The 26,258-nt window shown below is 41.4% G+C and overlaps 1 protein-coding gene across 1 annotated transcript in view; it reads left to right on the forward strand.

Annotated features, from left to right (window-relative positions):
- Nucleotides 1-4,247, forward strand: part of EPB41L4B (erythrocyte membrane protein band 4.1 like 4B) — a gene marked incomplete at both ends in the record, with an annotated part of 92,477 nt that extends 88,230 nt beyond the window's left edge. The window contains 3 exons of the mRNA XM_080340654.1: nt 272-305; nt 1,363-1,430; nt 4,100-4,247. Coding sequence (XP_080196780.1) covers nt 272-305; nt 1,363-1,430; nt 4,100-4,247 — 250 coding nt within the window. The remainder of the gene's footprint in view (nt 1-271; nt 306-1,362; nt 1,431-4,099) is intronic.
- Between the last annotated feature and the right edge of the window lie 22,011 nt (nt 4,248-26,258).

Genomic DNA, 26,258 nt, shown 5'->3' on the forward strand with positions numbered 1-26,258 from the left:
CAGACTAAAGTAAAGCATATTTCCTTCTGCTCGTTGCTATTATGCTAACTTGTATTATTTGTTCATGTTTCGTAAATGTAAAATGAAGAAAATAATTCACCACCTCTTTCTTGCACCCTAATTGCTCTGGTGTGTATCTCAAAATATCAATATCCTTAAGAATATGAATTTTACTTCACTATAATACTTCCCTGAAGAGTGGAATGCTAAACTATAGGTAATTGTGACAGATGCATTGGTTCCATAAAAGCTATTTTTTTTTCTCCCTCAGTGCTAAAACTACTCCTGAAGTCCATAACTTCCAGGTAAGATCATAATAGCTGTTGAGGAGAATATTGCCATTTTCTTATTTGTTGGTAAATATTTTTACTCTCTGTAATTAGTACAGCTGTTTTGCTTTTGGTCACCTTTCCTTATTCTGAGGTGAGGTTCTCTGAGGTCTTTCAGAAATAAGCAGCATCACACTAGGAGTTAAGGGGAAAGTGGAGGGACTCCTCTCTTTCTTCCCCTGTGATCTTGGGTGCTCTGCAATCCGAATATGCTCCATTTGCCACCCCTCTGCCCTGGCTTTCCCATCCCAGGTTAAAGCCTTTTGGACTGTGAATATGATGGGCCCCAGGAGACTGCTCTGTGAGCAATGCTTTTTTCTAGAGCAGCATCTCACATTGGATGATCTGTGACAAGAAGTTCAAAGCTACGATTATCTCCCCCATCACAACACTTAAGGAGTTCATTGCTGGTCAAATGTGGAAGGGTTTTGTTTGTTTGTTTTGTTTTTAATAAAAGGAAAAAGCTCCTTTATACACTTGAGGGAAAAGCCTTACCTGGTTTTCATCTGTGATATTAGCAATTAGTGCTACTGAGAAAGCAATCTGTGCTTTCATCCAAACTGCATGCATGCATGAAAACTTAGTCTTAATACTTGTTTTTATTAAAAGTCTCAGTAGTGATTTTGTTTCCATATTTCTTCTCAAGATGACATGGATATGAGAGAGAAATGCTGTCACCAAAGACAGGTGACCTTCTGAAGACTACTATTATAATAGTAACCTTTCTCACTCTACACCTTTGATTAAAGCTGACATTCTTTTGATGTGCTCTCTATGAGAAGCACTAGGTGTGCCAGGTTGTCTCTCAAGCAGAAAAGCAATTTTCTTTGCCTTTTCCCATCAGTGTTTCCTAACAAGCAAGTTCCTCACCAAGAGGTCTCATGTATATGCTAAATGGCATGGGAGAACGTCTGAAACAGTGGGCTTTCTAGGGCTCACAGGGAGCATGTTCCTCGTGGCCCCAGAAAAACAGAAAGTTAATAGGGAATTTTTATATTATTTCATTAACTACCTTCAATGTTTTTACTTGCAGCCACAGTATCATCCTAATATACATCCCGCTCAGCCACACTGGCATCCACATACACCTGTGAACGTAAGGTAAGTGGTCTTCATGAAAAAGATGATTACTTCTTTATCTTAATCTGTTGGCTTGAAGCTTTGGTGGATGTATTGAGCGATGTTCTGCTCATGAAAAGCAAACGTGAGTTAGAAACATGTGATGTAGAGGTAGTATTAAGTAACTTCTACTTGGAATGTCCTGATCTCCTAGGTGAAAATTTTTTTCGGCTGACTTTTAATTCAGAATTTGAAATACAACTTCAGTGTATTATCCATAGGAAGTGTGTTGGATGGGGAAGACACTCAATAGCTTCAATGAAACTAACTGCAATTTGATCAGTATTTAATCTCTTAAGATAAAGAAGAAACTCATTTTAGGGTACAGTTATGAGTTAACAGATTCTTTGCATTGCAGCACTTTTTCATATTTTGTAGAAATGATTATGGAAAAAATAACATGTACACAGAACAGTGTATCAGTTCCTTTACAGGTAATTAGCGTTAGTGAAGTTATAACATTGAGGTTTTGAGAACTGTTCCACAAAAATATACCTGTATGTGCTATTGTGCAGTCTTCTTGTATAGTATTTTTTAACAAGTAATTAGAGAAATTGAGTGAAAAGTAATTTTGGAAGGAGTTCAGTCCAAGTTAGAACTGGCATGATGGAATGCACAGTGGAGGCACACATCTGCTGGTGGATGTGTGTCCATGCATGTCCATGCGATAAAACTCAGCTGCTATTTTATCTTAATAGAAAGTATCCTTTTTTAGGTTACTTATTTTTTTAGACAAATAATTACTGTCTTGTCTGAAACATACCAATACCCTAATCTTCATACCAATTATTCTCACATTTTTATCTCTATGTTCTTAGATCAGAATAGGTAGACTGCATTCTTAGTGTAGGCAGGCTCTGGAGATGAGGCTGAGATTGGTCTGAGTTTGAGCCTGAGAATGCAGGAAAAAGGCAGATATGTTCTAAGAAATATGTACTAGGTAGAGAAGCAGACATACTTACTGTCATCTCAAAATTCCTAGCATGCAGCAGTAAAGCAGATACTAAATTTATTCTAGAAACAGCGACTGTTTAAATAGGGTAATTAACTTTGGCTGTACTTCATGTTCAAGATTCTTCCTCTTTTTAGGGTTTACTAGTCCATTTGTGTGTGTATGTGTGATTTAAAATGTACAATTTCACATTACAAAAAAGTGGTTGCCAAGAGAGGTTAATGATTTTATAAATAATTTGAGGTTTTGCTGAAATTTTTCTAAAGATTTCTTCACTTATTTTAAATAAATAGTCAAATAGTTCACCCTGGAGCAGAGCAATACTGAAATAAGCACGATAATGTATTGTAATGTATGTAGACAACCTCCCCTTTCAGCCTCTCTGCTGCCTGGGCAAACATTAAGGTCAGTGAAATATGAAGAGTGGCTTTTTTTATAGCCAGGCTTGTAAATCTTAAAAACATACTTAAAAGCTCAGTCATGCAAGTTCAGTAGAAAAAGGTGCTCAGAATTTTTTGTCCCAGTCAGGTAGCAGTCACAATGGAAGAGCTGGATGTTTAACATCTTGGATAGGCTGATTTGATAAACCACAGGTGCATGAAATTCTTTCTGCTGGGCGTACAAGTCTGGAATGGGCCAAGGGCTGAAATGAAACTACCTGTGCAATACCTGTTATATATGTGGGCCTTTTTTTAATCTTTTATTAAATAATACGTGGGATTGAGTCTCAGTCTTCTTAGTAAATCATTTCAGTGAAATTATTTGTTTGGTGTTCACTTAATGTTCAGTCATCTGAGAAGATTCATTCCAATTAACAGTTGTCATTCTATAACTTCAGAGTATCTAAAAAAAAAAAAAAGTTCAAGTCTAAACCTGCCTATATTTCTGCTAGCATAAAAAAATTACCAACATAAAAAGTGCAGCTTCAGTTTGGTAATAAGGAATCTTGCGTATTGTGGTTTCCTATATAGTGTTCAGAATTTTTATTTATTTATTCCCCTCCCTGCAGTGGTTCAGGAGATACTGTAGGAGTGGTTGACGTTAGTATCTCCAAGCAGCAAGAAATAATGAACAAATAAGGAAAAAAAAAATTCCTCGTAGTACTTTTGCAAGTTTCACTACATAGTCACCGAGAAATACCTGTACTAGCTATAAGCTCTAGGCATTTGTCTCAACAAAATGTGACTGTAACTTACAGGCTGCTTCAGAGTAATCAGCTGCACCACTGCTGAAGGAACAGCAATACTTACAGAAGAGTAATTTTCATTCTTAATAGGATTGGCTTTCTTAATTTTTCAGGCTTTAGGGATGCATTTTCATGACCTCAACTTTTTGTATGATCCGGTTTATTTTACTTGTTTGTTGTCCATGTTTAGTTTGCCCATGGCCTGCTCCTCCCTCCCCACCATCCCTCTGGGATTCGGGAGCATTGATGCAGGACACTTGTCTGCAACACTTGAAAACAGAGAGGGTTTTTCATGACTGAGCTCTGACTCAAAGGCTTTTGAAATCAGCCAAAAGATTCCCAGCTGCTTCAGTGGCTTCTGCATTAGGTCTGCCACCATTTCCTTCCCTGACTGCTAGCTGTCCTTCACACCATATGCATGCTTAGCACTTGCTGGATGAACTCATGTTACTGTGTAGCTCTCATAAGTTTGCTTCCATCTCTCACTAACCAATAACTGTACAAATGGTACAGGCCACCCTATCATGATGACAGGCCATATTGGAAACCCCCCACAAGTGGAGAGGACAGCAATTTACGCTATATCCAGGAGCAGAACCAGAAGAATTTAGGAGGAGTCCAAAGTATGCTGTACCAAGATAAACTCATGACGACCCTCTGAAAAGCAGTCATCTTCATTTCACCTGCCATCTTAGACGATCATTGCATTCCATGGTCCTTGTCTGTCTGCAGTATGTGTACTGTGCATAAAGTGTGTGTCTTTGTATGTACATCCATCCTTGTTTAGTGTTCGTGGACATTCTTGGGAAAAGTATTTTCCATGTCTTTGTAAAAAATCTTGAAAAACTTCTTGTGAAAGCTGGTAAGAATTTTCAGTGCACCGAGACCAGAAATATTTCTGAGGATTTACATTCTACCATAGTTTCGAACCTGTGACCCTCTGCCTGCTGTTGAAGATCAGCCATTTGTGCCTTAGTTATTTTTACTATCTTGTTTCTTTTGAGTCAAATTGATAGATGAAGATGAACCTTTGTTTTTTAGTTGACATGCAAATAGGAGATGGGAGGGAGGAAAAACCAGAATTCACACTGACAATCAAAGTGGCTTGTGGACCACCAGCAAAGGGAGCCTACTGAATTAGTCATAGGTCGGGTGTCATTTGTTTTTAATTTTTGTGTTCTGCAGCAAAAATAGAGGTGCTTGCATAACTTCAAAAACAAGTATAGGGAAAGAACACTATCGTAAATTTCATGGAGTTTGTGTGTTCCTTTTTTGACTTACTGATTATACGGATAGCATCCCCTGAAACCATACCTGCTGCTATAAAGGCAAGAATGTTAAAAACGAATCCTTGCTAACAGGGTGCTGCTGTCATCTTATTTTTAATGTGATTATGGAAGTGAACTATACAATCGCGTATAACTACCTACTGATAACTTTTCTCTGAGTGGATTCAAAAACAGCTCATGATCGGTATACTACCAGATGAGGACAATCTAGTGAAATAGCTCTATTTTTTTAAGTTAGACATTTGCAAAGTTGAATGTATATTTTACAAACCTAGGTCTTTGAATAGGCTTGGCTGATATTTTGATCACTTGTTCATTTATTTTTTTTAAACTGGAAATCATAGTGCCATCTTCATTCATGCATTTGTTTTAATTAGGACTTAGATCTGTGGTCTCTCCTAAGTTGTTGGAATGAATGAATCTTCATTTGCGATATTTTTAAAATGAAGTCATTTTTAACTTGATTTTGATAAATATACCTTTATAAACAGCTATAACCATGAATTTTTTCAGAGCAAATTTGATAGTGTATAACTTTTTGTGAAATATATTTGTTTACAAATGCTATCTTTTAATATTTGTTTTGATCTTTCCTGTTTGTGCTAAGTAAAAATAAAAATTTTCAATCTTCTTAATTCTGGTTATGATGCATTGTTTATTTTTGAAAGTTTTTGGGGGGAGGGTGTATAGGTATGGTACACCTTGTACCTGTTTTGCCCTGGAATCCCTAATGCTGTGCTGGATCAACATCTTCAGTGTAGTCTGTAGAGGGTGGGGGGAACAATAAAGCAAGTGTGCAATGAGATGTGAAAGTGCCAGAGTAAGCCTAAGGTGGGTAATCGCAGAGGCTGACTTCAGCTTCCCCAGGCTAATCTTCCTCTGTGTCAGCAGCATTTTGTTTGGGAAAGGAAGAAAGAAACTTTGTTGGAGCCGTTGCAACAAGAGCCTAGTTAAAGTGCTACTCTGAATGCCCTCTGGAAGAGGATATTTTTGGATAGTCATGTTGAAGTGGAACATCGTTGCTTCACGATTCACACGCCCACGTTCATAACACAGCATCGTTCTTGTCATGCAACTTCATGGGCTTCTGTGTGGTCCGTTGTCAGTGTTTCTTCTCATCGTATGTCGTCATCTGTGGTTTGGTTTATTGCTGAAGGTGCACTGAACGTGAGGGATCTCCCTGAGCAGTCTCCAGAAAAGACAGCACAAGGGGTAACCAGTTCTTAAATGTTCACATGCCTCATACGGGAGCACAGAGGTGAAGAACAACCTGGGGGATTTGCATGTTCTGCTGTTTGTGTGTGTCACCTGGAGGGAAGCACTTATCATTCTACTTTGTTGGAGAAGCAGCTCATGCATTCTGTGCTCCCCTTCCACTTTTTCACCCCACATCCTCCTTGCTGTCTGCAGAAATCAGCACAGTCACCGAGCGATCAGATAGGTAAGAATAGATCAATTTCGCTGTCCTTTCTTGCTCTAGTCCTAGTTGGCTTCTTGTAGCAAATGGGCTGGAGTGCGGTTGGGAAAAGAGAATGTTTCTACCTCTTTCCTCTGTGCCTCACCTATGCACATTATGTTATCTGAACAAAGATGGATACAGATACCCCTGCACTAGGTAGTATAAATAAGTTACTTGAAATTTAAAAGCAAATTTGGAGTTGAGGGGCATCCTAAAATTAGAACACTTGTTACTTACAAAGTATTGTTTTTAACAAGTGACTAATACGGACCTTGTGATGTCAGGAATACTATTTTGTCTTTGAAGCAACACAAAACACTGCACATGAAAACCAAATTACGTGGGTAGAGGGGAGAGAGGAAAAAGGTAGAAAATTCTTGGTTAATTCAGCTGTTAAATATAGTAGCACCTTTTGTTTAAAAATAAAATATTGGGAAAGCTCTGGCAATATAAATCTATACTACATCTTAGGTTCATGCTGCTACAGGAAGCCCCTGGTAGTTTATAGGAACACAAACTCAATACAGGGACTTCGATAGCCCTGGCATGTTAGTGTTTGTATGTTGTGTTGAATGATTTTAACTAGGAGTTCCTCATGAGGAAATGCCACATGATTTTTACCAGAGGGCATGCTATGCAGTCATTCTAGATACAGAGAAATTAACACATTTTGGATGTGTTCTAACTATACAGGGAAGTTTAAAAAAAAGTCCTTGCAAATTGCCTGAAGGAGATACCACCTTCTGAATCCACATGAAGCACATTCACTGGGATACCTCTTGAATGGTGTGTGAAAAATTTCGTCACCCTCTTCTAAAGTCTGTTCATCGTGCAAGTCTAAAATCTTCTTTTTACAAGTCCAGCATACACTTAGAAACTCTTCTGTAATCTGATTACAGATGACAAACACTATCCTCGCATCATCTTAGGGGAGTGGGGTGGGTGTCTGTGAGTACAGTGCTAGGATCTGAGAAATTACACTGATCTGAAGTCCTGCCTGTAACTGGCTTCATTGTTCCACACACAGGAGAATTGCTTGATACATCTTGGCTGAGGGTATCTTCAGACCTTTTCTGTGCATACCTTCCTGTGGTGTTTAATAAAGCTGGAAACCAGCTCTTCCCCAGCAGAGCTCAGGCATGGCCTTCTATTCTGTGTATTCTGATTTACAGTGGTGTTACTTTTGTTCTGTAATAAGTCTGTAATCCTGTGTCCTCTCCCCCAGGAACTGGTGGGCTAATGGAAAAGCTGACGATACCACATCTGTAACTTGGGCTGAAATATATCACTCTTCAGCCCCAGCTGGGCCCTGGCATGCAAACTAATGACTAATATTGAATACTGAAGCATGATACTGAAATACAATGAAATACAATGCTGAAAGCGTTGGCACTTTCGGTAAATTGTGTTAGTGTGGGCTTTTTCTATAAACTTTCATTTTCAGCTATTTTTCTCTTGCTGATGTGAGTCAGAGGCAAAGTGAACAAAAGAATCAGGGTTTGTAATGCATTTCCAAAGCTGGGAATCAGGGGTTTGCACACTTAAGGAAAAGAACTGACAGACCCTTTTATCAGTGAACCGATATGCAAATTGACCAAAAAGAGGATTGCTTTCTTACATTGTGGATGGGAACAAAGCATATATTATGGCTTTGTGATGCAAAACGTCGTTTTTTTCCTTCCTTCTGGATGAGTGTTGCAGAAGACATCTCTTCAGCCTGCAAGAGAAAAAGTGTTAGATCTTGCAAGTAACTTTGAAAATGGAACTTCAGCTGCTTGCAAGGAATTAGTTGGGGAGCATCTTAAAACAGGGAAAAAAATGAAATGGAGTATATCACTTGCTTCTCAGTCATCAGTGTTGGCTAGATGGAGCCCTCTGAGGGTGAGGAGGAGACAGTAGAGTGCCGCAATCTTCTGTTTCCAGAGATTTTTCACCAGTCATTCCAGTCAGTTTGTGTATCGAGCAGGCAGGCTACTACTACCTAGTTCAAAGAAGAGAAGTTTCAGTGCGTATCCATCTAACCTGATGCACAAGATCTCTGCAAAGACTGTTGATGATGAGTAGTTTTCCTCGTACTTTGCAAAGGAGCACTAAGGAAAGCCAACTTGTAGGGGAACGCTGTCACTACAGCATTGCTAATGGTAGCCAAAGAGACTGGCCAAGCCAGAGCTGCTGCAGACCAGCTGGCACTAACAGACATAAAACAGGAACTGTATTTTTTGCAATTGGTCTCAGACTGTGTGTGTTGTGCTTTGAAAAGGGACAGATCCACCAGGAACCTCACTTGTTTTTTTAAGACACTGCTAGCCAAGAATCTCTTTTGAGAACCAGCTTGAAGATGCACTCTGCTCATCAAGCCTCTGCGCTGTAACCCAACGTATGCAGCAGTGTAAGGATCGAGATTTCATAGCATTTCGGGATAAATACTTTTTCCTGCTTTACTTTCAGACTGGAAATTACTGGAAAACGATAGTGCTGTTAGATGTGCTCCCAAGTTTTAGTGTTGAAGAACCTGCAGGAAAATCGGTCCTCCTTTCTCAGCAGGCAGCAGGCACATAGATGCAAGTTTTGGACAAAAGCAATACTCCTTGAAGTAGATAAGAAAAAGAATGATGTAAAGGGACATGATTTAGTGCTAGACTTAGGTTATGGTTGGATTTTATGATCTTGAGGGTCTCTTCCAACCAAAATCATTCTGTGACTGCATCTTTGTCTCTTGCATTACAAGAATACATTGCAAAGCAGTGTGTGATAATAATTAAGGCCTTGTTCAGCTTCCCTTGTTTTCCATGTACTGTTCTACCTTGAAGTGACTGGCTAGACAGGCTTCCTTTCTGAGTTCCTGTGCCGTTGCTCTTGTTGTCAATGCGTCACAAAAAGAATAAAAACCAAGCAGATAAAAACTTGATTCAGCTGAAGTTCCTCCCTTGCTATGAGTCACCTCCAGTAATAAAGCTTCTGCAGACTAAATGCTGTTCTCAACTACTTACTAATGACTGTTTCCTGACTGTCCTTTAAAGCAAAGCAACTTGTTTTCAAACAGTTGGTTTCACAAACAGTAATCTGAATTTTGCTGAAAAATTCACAAATAAGCTTCTCTTTGCACTGTCCACTGCATGTATTAGTAGGCCACTGCAGAAAATGCAAGCATGTCTGTAAAAACTTGCATATTGCTTTTAATTTCAGCTTGTAATAACCTTCAATTTTGAACTAGAGGGAAACGTCATGTTTAAAAAAACTAGAGAGTCTCCCATCCAACTTTCCTAAAGATGGTGACTTTTTTTTTTTCAGATAGACCCTTGGCAGACTTGGTACAGGGGCAAGATTGGTGAAGTTGAGAGGTTCCACCAGCCTGATATCTTAGACTAAATGTTACTTTTTTGTTTTATATTTCTGGAATAATGGCTTTCTCTTGCCTCTGTGGGACTACTTCTTTTGGTTTGATGGTGTCTTATTTTCCATGATCTGTGGCATGTATATTTTCAGAAGAAATCCAGTTCATTTTCTCTCTGGCAGAAGCAGCATTCGTGATGACATCGCATTTTCTGAGAACTGAGGAAAATTCCAATTTAAAAATAAGATAAATATTGGGATGAGACTATTGGGGAACCAGTAGAAATGCCCCTGGGCTTCCATTTTCAAATTACTACCACCATTACATTTCCACTTTTGATTAGTTTTTGTACTTTCTATCTTCTAAGTTTGTAAAGTGCTTGGTTTTCTTTTCCCTTTCCCTTTTCCTATTCCTTTTTCTTGTAGTAGTATGACCTTTTGCTTCCAACTATGAAAGAGTAAAACCTCCAAGAATAGATGTTTCAAACAGAAAACCTGTAGTTCTAGGCTTAGCAATGTCATATGTTGAAAGATTATAAAAACCAATTTATTTAATTTTTTTTAAATGAGGCAATGAAAAACATCTTTTACTTCCTGCATTCTGAAGATGAAAGAAGTAGCCACACCTAATTAGTAGTAGGAGTTAATGATATAGTACAATTTAAACTCCAGTTTAGAAGCTAATTCCCCCCCTCTCCCCCTGGTCCTTCCTCCACCCCCCCCCCTCAACTAAACCCATAGCAATCTGTGCTGGAATTATAATTGCAACAGTTTACCTGCCATTACAAATCTTTGCAACTTTGAGATCCTTAGAGAAATAGAAATACGAAACATTACTACATCTCCAGTGCCTTCTAAATTATATAATGATGTAGCAATGAACTCACTAGCTAAATAGATGACAAAATAGCTGTATTCCTTTTTTCACCTCCAGGGGCCAAGGAACTGTGAGGCCTTGGTGGTTTCCCTGAGCCAAGTCTTTCTCATCAGTAGGAGCTCAGAAAAGAAAATGGGCCAGGGACACGAAAAGCTCAAGTAGGTGGTTTAGGAGTAACAGAGTTTTACAGTGGAACATGTAATGGGAGGAACTTGAAAAGGACAAGCAGTGAAGTCTACTAGACATTTAAGATCATCAAGTCCAAGCATAACCTAACTCTAGCACTAAACCATGTCCCTGAGAACCTCATCTATACATCTTCTAAACATCTCCAGGGATGGTGACTCCACCATTTCCCTGGGCAGCCTGTTCCAATGCTTCACAATCCTTTCTACGAAGAAATTTTTCCTGATGTCCAATCTGAATCTTCCTTGGCACAACTTGAAGAAAGAGGCAAGGGAACTTTTAGACTTCAGTGTCTGTGTCTTCAGCACCGGGAGCTCACTGATTCGATAAACAAGGCTGATTTGAAGCAAGTCTTCAAGGAACTTGAATGTAAAACTGCTTCTGTATGAAAATTTTGAGCCCAGGAGGACTCTGTCTGTTATCATTGATTTTCAGGTTCTACTGTTGTATTTAATGTGTCTCTCTCATTTGCAATTTCTGACTTTAAAAAGAAGTATGAACATTGTTTCTTGCTATAACTCAGATGAGTTGCCCAAGTGTTGCAGTGAGAACAGAGATAGGACAGGTTGCAAGTTTGTAAATAAGAAAGCCCTTGCTGTGTTAAGTGATTGATTTTGTTGTAGTTCTACCTGCTAATATTGTCCTCTGAGCAACTAAGTGAAAAATTCTATCTTATTACTTGCTGTACACTGTACCTATTCAGTGGCTTTACTGGTAACATGTTAAAAGGGCAAAAATCTATGACCTAAACTGAAGTCATTTTTGTAGCAATGGTGTCAGGTATGTTCATGCTGGACTTTAAAGTTACAGCAAATTACTGAAAATTCAGAAGACCATGTATTTCTTTGTAAGGCATTTGCAGCTTTCAGAATCTGCATACTTTAGAATTATGAAACGTCTACAGTTTGATTAATTTATTGAAAAACTTTTTTTTCAAGGAATTTCAGCTTTTTTTTAGGGACAGAGATGGAAAGGAGAGTTTGTAAGACAGGAGCATGTTGTTAAGGGAAGCCAAATCCAGTGGACTGGCTTTAAGGCAAAAGTGATTTAACCTTCCTAATCTGCTAGAAGTGAGGCTGCTGTAGTTCCTGGTTTTGAGACCAGCCTATAGAGATGCTGAGCGTGTATTTCAGAGATATAAACGCACGTACACACATACAGTCAGCTATGCAGAGCCTTTACCAGCATGCATGGACACAAACAGCAGCAACAAACGTGGGGCAGCACAGAGAGCTCAGAAGATGCCCTCAACTGCAGTGATCAGGGCTTGACCAGCCAAGCATACCTACCAGCAGCTTGCCTACATGTGGCTGGTCCCTTTTCTCCCCCTCCTTTCCATTTTTCCATGCTTGTTCTTCCCTGATGCACACAGATTCTCCTGATCCCTTCCTCGGTCTCCTCTCACCCCTGCTTTTTCCCCACATTGCTCCCCTTTTTGCTAAGTCTGGACTCAAATTTCCCAAGGCTACCTAGGTAGTTTGGACCTTATGTGATATTACTGATATGGTTTCCTGGGAAGTGCTGACTTTGCAAGGTTGTCCTCACCAAAAAGTCCCCAATACTCCCCTTCAGTGCTCTGTGAAGTTGGGCCGTTTCTCACGTAGCTCTCCCATAACTACCTGTGAAATCTGGCAATCCTTTGGGGCACGCTTTGTAAAGTTTGTTAGCCGCTTATGCTTTCCTCTGTTATGTCCAGCAATTTATTCTGTCGCATCCCATGGTTTCTCATGTCCCCCTTTCAGCCTGGAGAAGAGGAGACTAAGAGGAGACCTCATTGCAGTCTATAGATTCCTCACAAGGGGAGAAGGAGGAGGAGGCAGGTGCTGAATTCTCTTTAGTGACCAATGAAAGAACCCAAGGGAATGGCAGGAAGATGTCCCAGGGGAGGTTTAGGTTGGACATTAGCAAAAGGTTCTTCCCCCAGAGGGTGGTGGAGCACTGAAACAGACCCCCAGGGAGGTGTCATGGCCCCAAGCCTGACAGTATTCAAAAAGGGACTGGACAACACCCTCAGAAACACGATGTGAAGTGGGGTTGTCATATACAGGGACAGGAGTTGGACTCAATGATCCTTGTGGGTCCCTTCCAACTCAGGACATTCTATGATTCTCTGTTAGCTAAGCCTGTGCCACCTTCTCTGCCTGCAGGCTTTGTCGGGGTGTAATACTGAGGAAGGGAGAGCAGGACAGGGATGTGCTTAGCATGGAGGACCTGAGTTGTTTAATGAGTTAAGTGGTAGAAATGGCTGTAGCTGGTTAGCAACCGAAGACCAGCTGCAGGCTGTCTTGAAGACCTAAGTTCCTCACTTGTTTTTGCTCCTATTTTAGACCTGAGTTAGCTTGCTTGGATTAGCCACTCAAGTTGTTTTGTTTCCCAAGGACAGGCATACGTTGTCTGCCTGTGACTGAATGGGGAAGGCAGCACTGACTTGGGGGAGGATTTAATCTGTCTTAGAAAACTTTGTGTCTGCTTTTCAGCATTTTTCTCATCTGTAAGGACATCTGGAACAATGAAAAATTTTGACAGGTGATTAAATATCATTAGCTATCATTGTCATTAATTAAAACTATTTGTAAACGAAGAAAAGCAAGTTTAGTTCCCCAGTGGGCATATTCTGCATTACAGTTTTGCAAGGCAGTATTTTTTTAACAATCTTTATGTAGATACGGTGAAATCTGTGAGGACAATGGCTTTGTCAAGTCATGATTTGTTTCTTAGTATTTTATTAAAACATGCTTTGCTACAGGCTTTTTTCTTCTCATGGAGAATTCCAGATTATTCTGCTTCAAAAGTTAGCTCAGCCTCTTGTAATGCAGGAAGCTGCTGCATATACTTTTATCTCCTACAGGAGAAATTTTCCCCGCTCCCATCACAATTTCTGGACCACTTGCCCATCATCATTTGCTCCTTCCTTCCAAGGCTGATTTGTCTATCTGGGAGAAGGCTGCTGGCTGCCTGCTCTGCTTTCAGAGGTGTCCCTAGGAAGGGATGGGCACTGCTGGTCGTCGCTGTCAGTGGGGAGAGAAATCTGCAACACACCTTCCCAGGCCTTCCCTCAAGGAGGCAAATGGACCAGCTGTCTTGTGGTGTCAGGGCAGAGCATGGAAGTGTAACAGTGCTGTCAGCTTTAGTTAGACCTCTCAAAGTTTAGTTAGCCAGTTCTGGCCAGCAGAGAGGTTATGTTTACCTGGTGCTGGAAAAGTAAAAACAGCATAAGCTTGTTTTCAGTCATCCCAATCCTCCTTGCCTTAGGAATACTCATTGCTTCTGTGTGTCTCAGTCCTTGCATGAAAAAATGAAGCTTCTTCCTCTCTCTTTTCTAAGCAGTTCTCCTGCCATGGTCTGTGTTCCCTTCTTGTATAATGCTGAGTTCTCTAAAAGTCTTTTGCTTCAACCCAGCGGTTCTGACCATTAGTTGATACTCACACAGAACACCACCTTCTTGCTACCCCTGTTTCCTCTTCATTCCCCTCCACAGGGAGATTTCCAGAGTATGCAAAATTCCTAGGCTCTCTGTGCGACTTTATGTGCTCTAGCAACATAATGGGTGTGTGAGATTCTAAACATGATTAAAACAAGTTTGGCTAAAAATTCAGTTGGGTTTGTTTGTTGTTCTTTTTAACTACTTTTGAAGCATGAGCAGAGAATAAACTCAAAGTTTGGGGGTTTTTATTGTTTTGGGTTTGGTTTTGTTTGTTTGTTTTTGTGGGGTTTTTGTTTTGTTTTTTTTTTATTGTTTCCAAGGGGAGAGACTAAGCCCAAAACTTGTATGTTTGCCTTAATACAGCTGTTCAGCCTCATCCCCTCAGCTGCCGCACTGAAGCTTCACACACATTGTCTGCTTTCTTAAGATTTCTGAGAGTCCTCCATGCATGCACTTGATTGAATACACATACATGTTAGCATACATTTTAACAGTTCCACTGACTGCCATTTTGGAGCACATCTAAAGCCCATTTCGATGTCGGGGAAGGTATTGTTGGGTGAAATGTCTCTTGTTAGGGAGTGACATGGTTGGGGGAGCCTCCCAACACATTCAGCACAAAGCTTGCAGCACGTGCTGGAGCTGCTGGAGGCCACACAAATAACCATCAGCCTTGGGCTGAGCTGCAGATGGGAGAGGATGGAGAGGAGTTGTGGAGATGTTTGTATAAAGTTTGGGGATTTTTAAATACTAGGAAATGGCAGTGGTTTTGTGCAGAAGCAGTGTTCAAAGCAAAGAATAGAAGCAGGTGTGGTAATCGTTGAAGATTATTTATCACAACCAGATCCAGAAACCTGGGATTCTTTTAAACCACTGTTCAGCTATAGCAGGGAGGGTCTAAGCTCAGTGCAGAGTCATCCAAGAGGCATCACAGTTTGAGCCTGCTTTCTGCTATTGCCCCACCAGCCTCCTCAAGGAAGAGAGAAGAGAGCCCTGCCATTTGCTCTCCAAGCGTAACTTCAGACAGGTGGGAGAGGACTACAAGAAGAGCATGGAAGAAGGGGACAAGGACAGGGTGCAGGACTAAGCCTGCTCTGGGACATGGGTGAAAGATGTTTATGCAGGTCTACATGGTTATGTTCTACAGGAGAATGAGGATGGCACCTGGGAGGATGGCACAGAAAAGTGATTACTTACAAAAAAAATCTCTTGTCACTCACAGGTTATAGCACAACGGGAGGTCCTCTCACACCAGGCCTGTCATGAATGAGAGAAAAGTCCTGAACAATTTATGATCTTAGCACATGAAAAAGTTTAGGATGCAGCTCAGGAGGAATGATAGTATGTCTGTTAGGTAGGGGCAACCTGCTTCACAGCTGAGGTTGTGAGGGGTGGAAACCTGACCGGTTTAGGAAAGGATCTGGTATTCTTCAGGATCAGAAGTTGAACGAGTCAACAACTCCAGGCTATTTAGGAAAAAGCAAATGTCAAGTTAAAGTGTGTTAACAGGAATTGATCCTGTATGACATGGGAAGCAACCCTTCCTCTTTGCAATTCATTTGCAAGGCCTCAACTGGAATGGCATGCCCAGTTCTGAGCGCCACATGTCGGAGGTGGAGCAGGGGACAGCGGGGTGGACAGGAATGGCAAGATGCATCAGATCCATAGGAAACGTGACCTGTGAGGGATAACTGAAGAATTCAGGGTTCTTCAGACACTGAAGGGAAATGTGAAGAGCCATTTTCAAAAATACGTGTTTCTGTAGCAACAAATAACTTGTTGACTGTGTCTGTGATGGATTGGAGAGGAAATACCTGGCTTAAATTGCAGTAAAGTAGACAGGATAAACAAAGAAAGTGTAGGCATGGTGAGAGGCTGAAATCAATTGCACAGGGAGGTCATGGAGTCTCTGCCTGTGAAGATGTTGAAGATTCAGTTCAGCCAATCAGTTGGGGTAACACAGGCCTGTTTAGTTTGGTTTTGAGAGGAGAGGTGGATAATTCAGTCTTTTCAAATACCTTTCTGTTCCTCATTTTTCTGTGATCTCCTAACACTGTTATATGTATGAGTTGTAGGCTAGAGGCATAGTTTGGTAAGGCAGCAAGTGGCTGAAGCACATGAAATGTAAGAATGTAAAGTGAAAATAGCATTTAAAGCAAAGGATAAGGAGTATAAAATTAGGATAGAGGACTAGTAATGTAAATATTTTTTTTTTAATTGTAAAAGTAATCAGGAGATACATTCTACTTGCACTGTTCTTCAATATGCTGCCTTTTTCATTAAAAGAAAGTAATTATGTGAGTTTAAGGCTAAAGGCAATCCTAAGTGTCTTGTGAACTTTGAGTGGCTTTTCTGAAGGTTCAGGCTTCAGTATCTGAAACCTCAGGAGTGCTTTGCCTGAGGGAGGGACACAGAGTGAATAAATGTTTTCTTCCTTTACATAATAGCGTGTAGGGCCCTGTTTCATTTTCCTTGAAGAACAGGAGTTGGTTGTCTAGGTAGCACCTGGAGCTTGTTGAGAAAACTACACAGGTAAATAACAGAGGAAAAAGGAAGCATGCAGGACAGCCAATTGACCGTTAGAAGGTAAAACAAAGGTGTAACATTGGCATACTAGGAGCGGCAAAAGACAAATACAAGAAAAAGGATGAAAACTGATACCTGTCCATGCATGTGCGTGTCTGAGAGCATTACTTGATGTCTGGGGAGCACATATGAAAATGTGGAGGGCTTAGGATATGGTCAGAAATTTGGTTCATTTAAATTAGTGATTTATTTACATCAATGAGTTGGGAAGGATATATGAGCACAATCTATTCAGGTAAGCCAGATAGAAAAAAGTAATAGAAAAAAGAGTTAATGCAGAAAGATGCATTGAGGGGGAAAATCTCAAGTCTCTAGATTTAAGACAGTGGAAGAACAGAAAAATACATGAAAAATAGATGTGACGTCACTGCCAAATAATGATGCCACCTTGTAGAAACCACACTAAGATGTCCAATGTGCCTCTAAATTATACAGTAGGGATTACACAGAATAGGGATTTGGACTACTAATGATATTTTTGTTTGGGTGCTGTCAGCTCTTCTAGCAGATTGGCTCTGGGGCTGCTGCAAGCCCAGTTGTTTATGATTATTCAGTAACTCATCAGTCTAATGGTAAATCTGTACAGAATTCTTAGGAGGGAGGGAGGGATGGTACGGGTACAAAAGTCTTCCTCACCCCAGCCCCATACCCATCAGAAGTGCAAGAGCTGACTGACCACTGAGATGAGTTTGCTTCAATATCTGACCATTGCTATCCTCCTCAGAAGAGTCCAGGTGACCGCGTCCATTTTTCAGATGGGCCAGCCGTTTCAATGTGGATTTCACTTGGAGTACGCTGCGTGGCCATTGACATCCTGACCTTTCAGTGCACATCTGAACATCACCTTTGCTGGGCTACCTCTTTAGTTCTTTAGTCTCCCCACATTTGACATCGTGTTAGCACTCTTGTCTGGACAGTAAAGAGATAAGTCTTGAGACTTTGGTGTATGTTCAACCTCATGCCAGAGGAGCTTTTGCTTATTCAGTTGCTCAGATCATTCTGATTTTAGCATGGAAGCTACCCATAGCAACATAAGTAATCAATGTAAGGATTTGGTGTGATCTCACTCATTTTGAAAAGACCAGTCAAAAATCTGCTAAGCCAGCCTGCCAGCAGGTGAAATGAGTGCAACTCCCAAGCATGTGGGGTTTTGTGTCTTGAAAAAAAAATTATTCGGAGGCTAAAAAAAAAAGGATGTGCTGAGGCTAAAGCAGCAAACTGATCTTATTTCCAATAAGGGTCTTAAACTGTGTGAACAAAATCAGTTGTCCTCTCAGTCAAAAAATGTCACTTCAATGCAAGGAGCTTGGAGGGAGAATGCAGGAGAGCTGTTACAATTAGTATGCAATCTCATTAGCCTCTGCCATTTCCCTCCAGTGGGCACTTTCTTGATATGATTATAACAGTGAAGATATAGTGCAGTTTCAAAAGACAGACCAGTCCTGGATTATCTGAGATCACCAAAGCTGTCCCCTGTGGATCAGACCCCTATTTGTATTGTTTCCTTAAGGCAAATAAGGCATCAGAAGTGCCTTTATTGGCAGTCAGTGCTACGTGCCGGGAACCTGACAAGATTAATACACAGAACGTTCCCCTCCCCACCTCCTGCTTTCAAAAAGTAACCAGCATAAAAGTGTTATTCAATTACTACCCAGTCAGAAACCTCATGTTGTCAGAAGTTGTTACGAAGAAGACAGTGGTTATTAATGATGTGCTGAGTTGTGTGCTTCAGCATATCTTTGGAAATGATACAGATGTGTTTATTTGCAGAAGACTGGTTAATTTTGCTTTGAATGAGTAAGTAATCTGCAGACAACATATGTAGCAAGTAGCTAGGTATAATTTATTCATTGTTCCTTTAATTATTCTGTTTGTCTTTATTCCATATTGTCAATTTTTCAGCTGCTGTTAGTAATAAAAGCAAACTGAAAACCCATGCAGCTGAAGATACAATTTCATTAGCGTTTTTCAAATGGGCAGGGGATTCATCTTTTCTTGGAATGAATTGATTTACTGCATCTACCGTCTAATGCAATATTATGGAATAAGTTAAAACCTCATAAAAATTTTAAGCACTCCTCTGAGAAAAGCACAGTCAAGTCATTTGCAGCATCCATACAGAGTTATTTCAGTCTTTTTCTAGAAATATCATTTCTAGAAATTCATCACTATTTCAGACAATAAACTGAAACAACATCAGTTAAAACTATTGAAGAAAAACAACAGTGTCATTTGACACCTCCAAGTTAGAGATGATGAATTAAAATTTCAATGTGTTTCCATTTCTCCATATATTGTAGACTGACAACAGTTAATTTACCAGTTAATTTACCAGCACAACTATGATTCCTTTCGACAAAGTGCTATTTTGTATGTTGTGACCTGTAAAACTCTTTCTTTCCAATGGGATCTTTATCCATTTTTTCCAAAGTCACGGATTTTTTCCTGCAGCTATTTGCACCATAAATTTGAAGGCCAGAACTTACTCAGGAATGTAAAGCTATTCTGGGACTGTTCCTTGGTCTGCTCTTCCGACAGTTTCACTTTAAAGGAGTTATTGTTTGCTGCCTGACCACTTCCCTATCCCAGGTGAAGTTGCAAATTCCTGCAGGACAAATTTGGATGCTTTTGAGAGTCATATTCCATAAGTCAGTCAGAATTTGACTCAGTGTAAGAGTCTGGCAGAGATTCTGTAGTGTGTAAAATAAAAATTAATTCTGATATTCAAGTAATGCCAAACAAGCAGAAGCATCCTTTTGCCTCACCTTATGAGTCTCCTGTTAACATAAAACTGTAAAGATTTGGGATATACCTCATTAAAAATTCTATTTACAAAGAGCTGTGCATTTTTTTCCTAAGAAATATTGCACTCTGTCTCTCCAAAAGTACAATTTCTCTTACTGTTTACCTCTATAATTTGAACTGAATTTATTTTGTAGCTATCCCTTGAACAACAGTGATCTGCATCAGTTCAACATTGAGGAGAATGGCGGAGCACCATATACCACAAAAATGCCTGCAAGGCACCACCACCACCACCGTCATCACCACCACCACGCGAATTATGGTGCCCTTGCGCCTGACAGCAAAGACATTGTTTCTGGAGTTCCAAACCCAAACAGTAAGTCCACTGCAGTGAATGGCATCTCAGTGACTGTACTGCTTCCAGGTTTGTCTCTGGCAAGCAGGCAACAGAAAGGAAAACAGCACATGGTTCAGTTTTTCTTGAAGAATATGCTTCCTGTTATTATTGTTTAGCTTTGTACCATGTGCAAATGAGACAAGATTTTCAAATTTCTGGCTTTGCTATGGGGTTGCGGGATTTGGTGTTAGATTGGTGTTCCATAGCTGAACAAATACTCAATTAGTTACAGATACTGAGTCTCTGCCACTTGGCAGAGGGTATTTTTTCATTGTTAGAATTTATTTGTATAGTTTCACAAACCTGTCCTCATCCACTGTTGTCTTTTGCTGATCTGCCCAGCTGGCCTTCATCCATCATTGTTTTGATCTGACACTGGCTTTCGTGTCTGGGCACAAACAGCAGAAATTTTGGAGCACTGGACAAATAGCATCTTGCTCTCCATTTGGGTACCGGGAACAATTCCTGCTCAGCTCCAGATATCCCGACTGGAGTATGCTTGCTTGCTCAATGAATAAATTTTTGGCATGTAGAAAGAAAAGATTAGGAAAATCTATCTGTTCCTGGTGCAACTTTAGGGATTTTGTGTGTAAGTCTCTGCTGCTAAATCTGTACAGGGCTTTTTAAAGGTACATAGCTCAGCTAAATGTTGGTAAGTTTACACAGGAACATCCCTGTCATTGAGCAATTCTATTTCTTGCTCTCCAAATTTATAATCTCTGCACTCTGCAGTGTGAGAGATGCTGAAGCTATGTAAGAATTTCAGAAGATGGGCAAAACAAGGTATGATCTACTATTTTCCTTGCCTCAAGGGGACAACAAGTTCTGTGCCCAGTTTTTGCTGTTGTAATTGTAAATCACCCTGAGATAGGCATCCATTATGGAAACTTTCAGCCTGGGCAGTTAATCTGGCAACTTTTAAATTCCTGAAACCAGGATCTTGTAATGGGTGGTGCTAGGTGACCTTGACTGTAGGCTGTTCCACCTCAGCAGTAATGCACAGGCATCTACCTTGTACAGACGCTTTTAAAAAGACTTTGTTTCATAAACCTAGAAAGGCTTTCTTTCATTTCCTTTCCCAAGGAGAGGGAGCTAACAGTTTTTAGGAGGAAAGCTCAAGAAATGAACTGCAAGGTGTTATAGATGTCAAAGGAAGGAGTCTTAAATAGTAATATGAATTGCTTGCTGGGGCTTTCAGTGAAGCTACTCCCTTAGGAAAAACCTCCAGGAGATACGCTGCCTTTCATTGATTGTACGCTCCAGGCTGGCGTACATTTGAGCTGCGAAGTGCATGGGGCTGGCATGGCACACCGCCAGCAGCCACGGAGGCCCAGCTCCTACACCACCAATGGCTTCCTGCACTTTGGTCATGCTCTGTGGTGACCGGTGGTGGCCAGGAGGGTGGCACAGACCACCCTGTTGTGTAGCTGCTGGCTGGCTCGCCCTGGCCATGCATGTGCAGGGCCGTCAGAGAGCTGCCATGAGTGGTCATGGAGCTCTGGCAGCAGAGGGGTGCTGGGGAGGCTGAGCCGGGCAGCCTGGCCTGGGCTGTCAGCCTGGTGCAGCAGGAGGTGGTGACCTTTCTGGGGGGTGTGCCAGCCTGTGTTTTTCTTTCCCAAATTAGAGTTGAAGCATGCCAGGAAATTCAGTCAGAGCCAGCTATGCTGCTGCTGAGTCTCCCAACCCTGAGGCTGCACTGCTTTCCTACTCCTCCTTATTGGTGAAACAACCTTAGAAAATAATGGCAAACATCAGGATTAGTTCTGTTTGTGCCCGGCGAGTTTAAACGTGGGACCCAGGAGGCTGCATCTCCCCAAACATGGGGAGGGCAAGCTCTCTCCCCCAAGCCCCACACTGCTCATGGGGCACAGCCTTCCTGGCCTGCCCGGCATCTGCAATGCTCTGAAGGGGACTTTGGCAGCTGAGACGTGCTCCTGGAGATAGATGTACCTTTCTCTTCACTGTGTCTGCTTATTGGTGGTTCATACTAGCTATTTGGTTAGAGAAAAGGGAATCAGCTCCGATTCCTGACCTAGCCTGATGCCAGACCTGTGCCCACACACCCGGCCAGAGGCACAAAGCAGGTGTCCCTTGAAGGGCCAGTTCCCAGGCAGAACTGGCGTGTTTACGCCATTGGAAATGTGGCAGTATAGATACGGCCACTTCCCTTAAAACAGAGTCAAAGTTATTAATTTGCAGTTGGAGGTGATATGTTTGGGTGCTTTTTCAAGGTTGGTGCTCAGTGGGTATGGTTTGGTTTGTTTTTAATGCTGCTCAGGCTGTTTTAACTGAGAACACTGTCTTGTGGACAGCCTGTGGAAAAGGTTCATAGTTTGTGTGTGTTGAGGGTTTTGATTGTGGGGTGACAATAAAACCATGGCAGATGTATTGTTAACCTCCTCTCTCCCACACCTTCCCCCTCCAGCCTCTCCCTCTCCCCCCTTCCCACTAAGGAGAGGCAATTGGGAGAGAAAGAAGGGCAGAGAGAAGAGAGTTGGGAAAATTAAACATGTTTTACTAATGCTACTAATAAGAATAGAGAAAATAATACAAAATATACAAAACCAATCTTGAAAATCTCGGCAACTGAGGAGCCGGCACCCAAAGTCCTGGATTGGACTCTGCAGCCAACTGGAGCTGGATTTAGTCTGTCACTAGGCCTCAGTTCAGAGGGACAACTAGCAAGGTCCTCTCCCAATGTTGGCCGTAAGGAAAAAGGGACGAGATCCTCGTGATCTCCCACTTATATGAAGTATTCATGTGAATGAGATGTTATACACAGTTGATCAGTTTCTTGGTCACCTATTTCTCGTTGCCCCTCTCGCGAGAGGTGCTTCCTTGCTTATCAATAACTTCATATTCCATTGCAATGCTTACCAAAACATGTATCTTGTTTTCCAGGAAAATGCAGCTAATTTGAAGGCTTTAGCTGACAGGCAAATTCACTAAAAGAGAAACTTGTTTTTAACAAAACCAAGACAGTGTGCCAAAGGGGTTAGGAGCAAGCTGGCTGCCAGTCAGTTATCTAGGACAGCACACGTGGCGGAGTGCGTGGGACAAGAAAACATCAGGCAGAGAGGAGACACTGTCATGAGTCTGTGTCGGGAACCTGGGGACACAGGGGACAAATGTCTGGCTCCAGGCTCTGTGGAAAGACCACGGCTTGGACCATGTTTCTAGGAAGTGCTCCCTAACCCGGGGACACCCTTGGGGAAGAGCATGCTTGTGACCACAATATCTCAAGTGGAAATGCCTGGAAAGTCAAAAGGTCTCATGGGGGGAATACGCTGTCGTAGTGAAAACTCCCCCATGAGACGGACAGAGATAGGGCTGTGCACACCAGCACTTCAGTTTGGCTACCTTTCAGTTTTTGAAGTGACTACAGGCGGTTTGTTACTTATTCCAGTTCCTATGGACTGGACTCATCTCTGAGCTCTGAGTTGGTTTTTAATTCATCTGAAGGGGAACATGGAGTGACCTGCTTTTGTGTACCCTGCATTGGGGGTGAGACAGGGAGAAAGCATCTGCCTTTCCTCCAATTACACCTATTCTGATAAATGCCAAAATTCAAGCACAGTTTGCAGGACATGGGCAGGAGAGAGGGAAACAACAGTATGCCCAGCCAAAGTTCCCTTTAAATACTGGTGCATGTTTCTCAGCAAACACACAGCCTGGGATTTTGTTACAGAAAACAAAACCGGGCCAGACCTGCCTGATTTTTCACATTCCGAGTAATTTGTCTACTTCAATTACTGGAAGAAGTGAAACCTGGCAAAACAAATCTGACGTGTGTGTTTATGAAGGCAGTTCAGCAGAAGATGTTGTTTTCCTGCATTCAGACTGATTATTGTATTTGCGATGCTGCCCTTCACCTCAAAGCTAACGTACACAGGTCGTATCTTTTTATGCAGCAGATCTTCCCCTGGTGTATTCACAGAATCCCAGTCCCAGGGACCACTGCATTCAACAGCAATTAGCCTTACAGTGCCAGCACTGCCTCACAGAGAGAGTGAGCCACTTGCTAAGCCTAATTGGCATGGCAACATCGTACGTGGATTACTAGGTGTGTGTGAGCAGATCCACCGGCAGCAGCTGGGTCTGTCACCAAAAGCAGATGCCAACAAGTATGTGATGGACCTCGCAGAGTGGAACATGATGAATGAGAAGAGGGGGCCCAGCTTGCCTCTCGAACGCTGGGCTGAGTTTGCAGGTTGTCACTTGCAAAAAAGGCATCCTTTAATCCTGAGCTGCTCACTACAAAAGCCCTTGTGCAACCCTGAGCAGGCAGTCGTGTAATACAGACTGAGTTTCAGGCTGAAAACAATGCTTTGAAAAATGATGGTGCTGCTAGATCCTTTCTTGAAATGAAAGCCTGGTTTTGCCAAGAGTTAAGCTGTCTCAGGAAATGTATGCCTTTTGCAGGACTTCAAGTTTTTGCCTTTTTTTTTAATCTGTTTTCGAGGTTGAGTTAAAAGGCTAAACTGGCTACCTTGTTTTCCACAGCTCTCCCTTTAAACAAAAAAAACCAGCTTAAAAGTCAGTTTTAAATGTTAGCAAACTTGTATAATTTAAAGAAGGCACTTTTCCCCCTCTATGTTCTTTCTCAACAGGAAAAGAGAATGACTGTGTTTCTTCAAACCCACCCCATCATCATGTTTTATTTTACGGCTGTGCTAATTTATTCCCAGGTGTCACCGGGCAGTTTTGCAACCTCACATCCGTGGAAGCAGCTGTGATGTGAGAAATGCCGAACTCTGACTGCACTAATTTGTGATGAGAGACCACCAAGAGGAGGTCAATGCTGATATTGTAATCCGTTCTAGGACATTATTACCTCAGGGTCTGATAATGTTTCACCAATGCCAAAACCAGCTCTTTGCTTATATCCCTATAAGCTGGTTTTAGCAGTTTGTCTTTAGTCAGCAAAGCCCTTAATGTATATTTAAATAGCTGTAGAATCAGATCTTGAGTGAGTAATATTTAATATTCTTAGGACAGCTTAAGAATCTGATCCAAACAAAACCACTGTCAGTGCAAAGTTTTTATTGATTTCAGTGGGCTTTGAATCAGACTCCAGAGATTACCGAACTGTTCCCTACTGTTGCTACCTAGAATCCATGGCAAAAAGAAAAACAGAAGGATGCAGGGATTTGTTAAATCATCACATGATGAAGCTCGTTTTTCTCAGAGTACTTGGAAATATACCTATAAATGCCACACAGTCCCCACGATGTTGGCAGAGACCTTTCAGGGTTGTCTCAAAAAATATTTTTCCTTGTCTTTCAGTGTCGGTGGTTTGCTCAAAATCTCTGTTGACAAAGCACAGCAAATTCCTGACAACAGTCTTAAGGAGGCTGGCATATAAATAAAGATATGAGAGAAGCCAAAAGCTATACTCTGATCTCTTTACACATCACATGTTCTGAGAGTGGCACCTTGGCTGCACAAATAATCCCTCTGGTGTCAATTGAGTTTTAGAATATATTGGGGGGGGGAGGGAGGGATAGGGAGGGAAGTATAAGGAAAAAAGCATGTAGCCCAAAGCTGGCAAAAGCCCTGCTGAAATGTAGGGATGGGAGAGAGGGAGGAGGAGGGGGGGAATTGTTTGCTAAATAGAAAAAGGAAAAAATGATTTGACAGGCATAATTATGAAACATTTTGTATGGTCTTACAGGGAAGATGGTTCGCTGACCTCTGTCTCTTCAAATGCAGCTGAGTGTCTTGCTCTGCGGTTCTTCTCTAGCCTCCCCTCAGACTGTGTTTCTTTCTTTCTTTCTTTTGGGCATCTTTTAGAGCTGAGCTCAGGACTTCCCCTTCTTTATGATGAAACTTCTCATCTGAAGAAAATAGAAACGGAGAGTGTGAAGGTAGTTGGACCATGGCCAGCCCTGCATGTCAGCATGAACAAGGTACAGCACATGCATATGTACATTCACATATATATGCTGGAGAGCCCCTTTGTCACTTCATATTCAAAAGCTGCAGCTTTTTCATCTCCAATTCAAATCAACATTCATCTGCAATTGGCTTGCTTTTTAATCACCTCTCACCATCTCCTTGTGGGACTGGGGTTTGATTTTTAGATTTAGCATTTCCTTCAACTTTGCCTTTTAAAATTTCAGAAGCTGCTGCAACAATGTTATGATGTAGTTTTAGTTCAGTTGTGAAGAGTTAGTCATCTAGGCAGCCCAGAGCTGTAAAAAAATAACAACACTTTAAGTCATAAAAAAAAATAGCTTGTTTTGCTACATGCGGAGTCTGTGTTATGCTTTAAACCCTTCCTGGCATCTGATGTTAGTGGGAGTTTTATGAGTGAGTTTTTGCAGGGGTGGCAGAACAACTGTGTCCCACTGTTTCAGCCAGATATCAGAGGCCA

Source organism: Nesoenas mayeri (assembly GCF_963082525.1).
Source record: "Nesoenas mayeri genome assembly, chromosome: 2".
NCBI lineage: Eukaryota > Metazoa > Chordata > Aves > Columbiformes > Columbidae > Nesoenas > Nesoenas mayeri.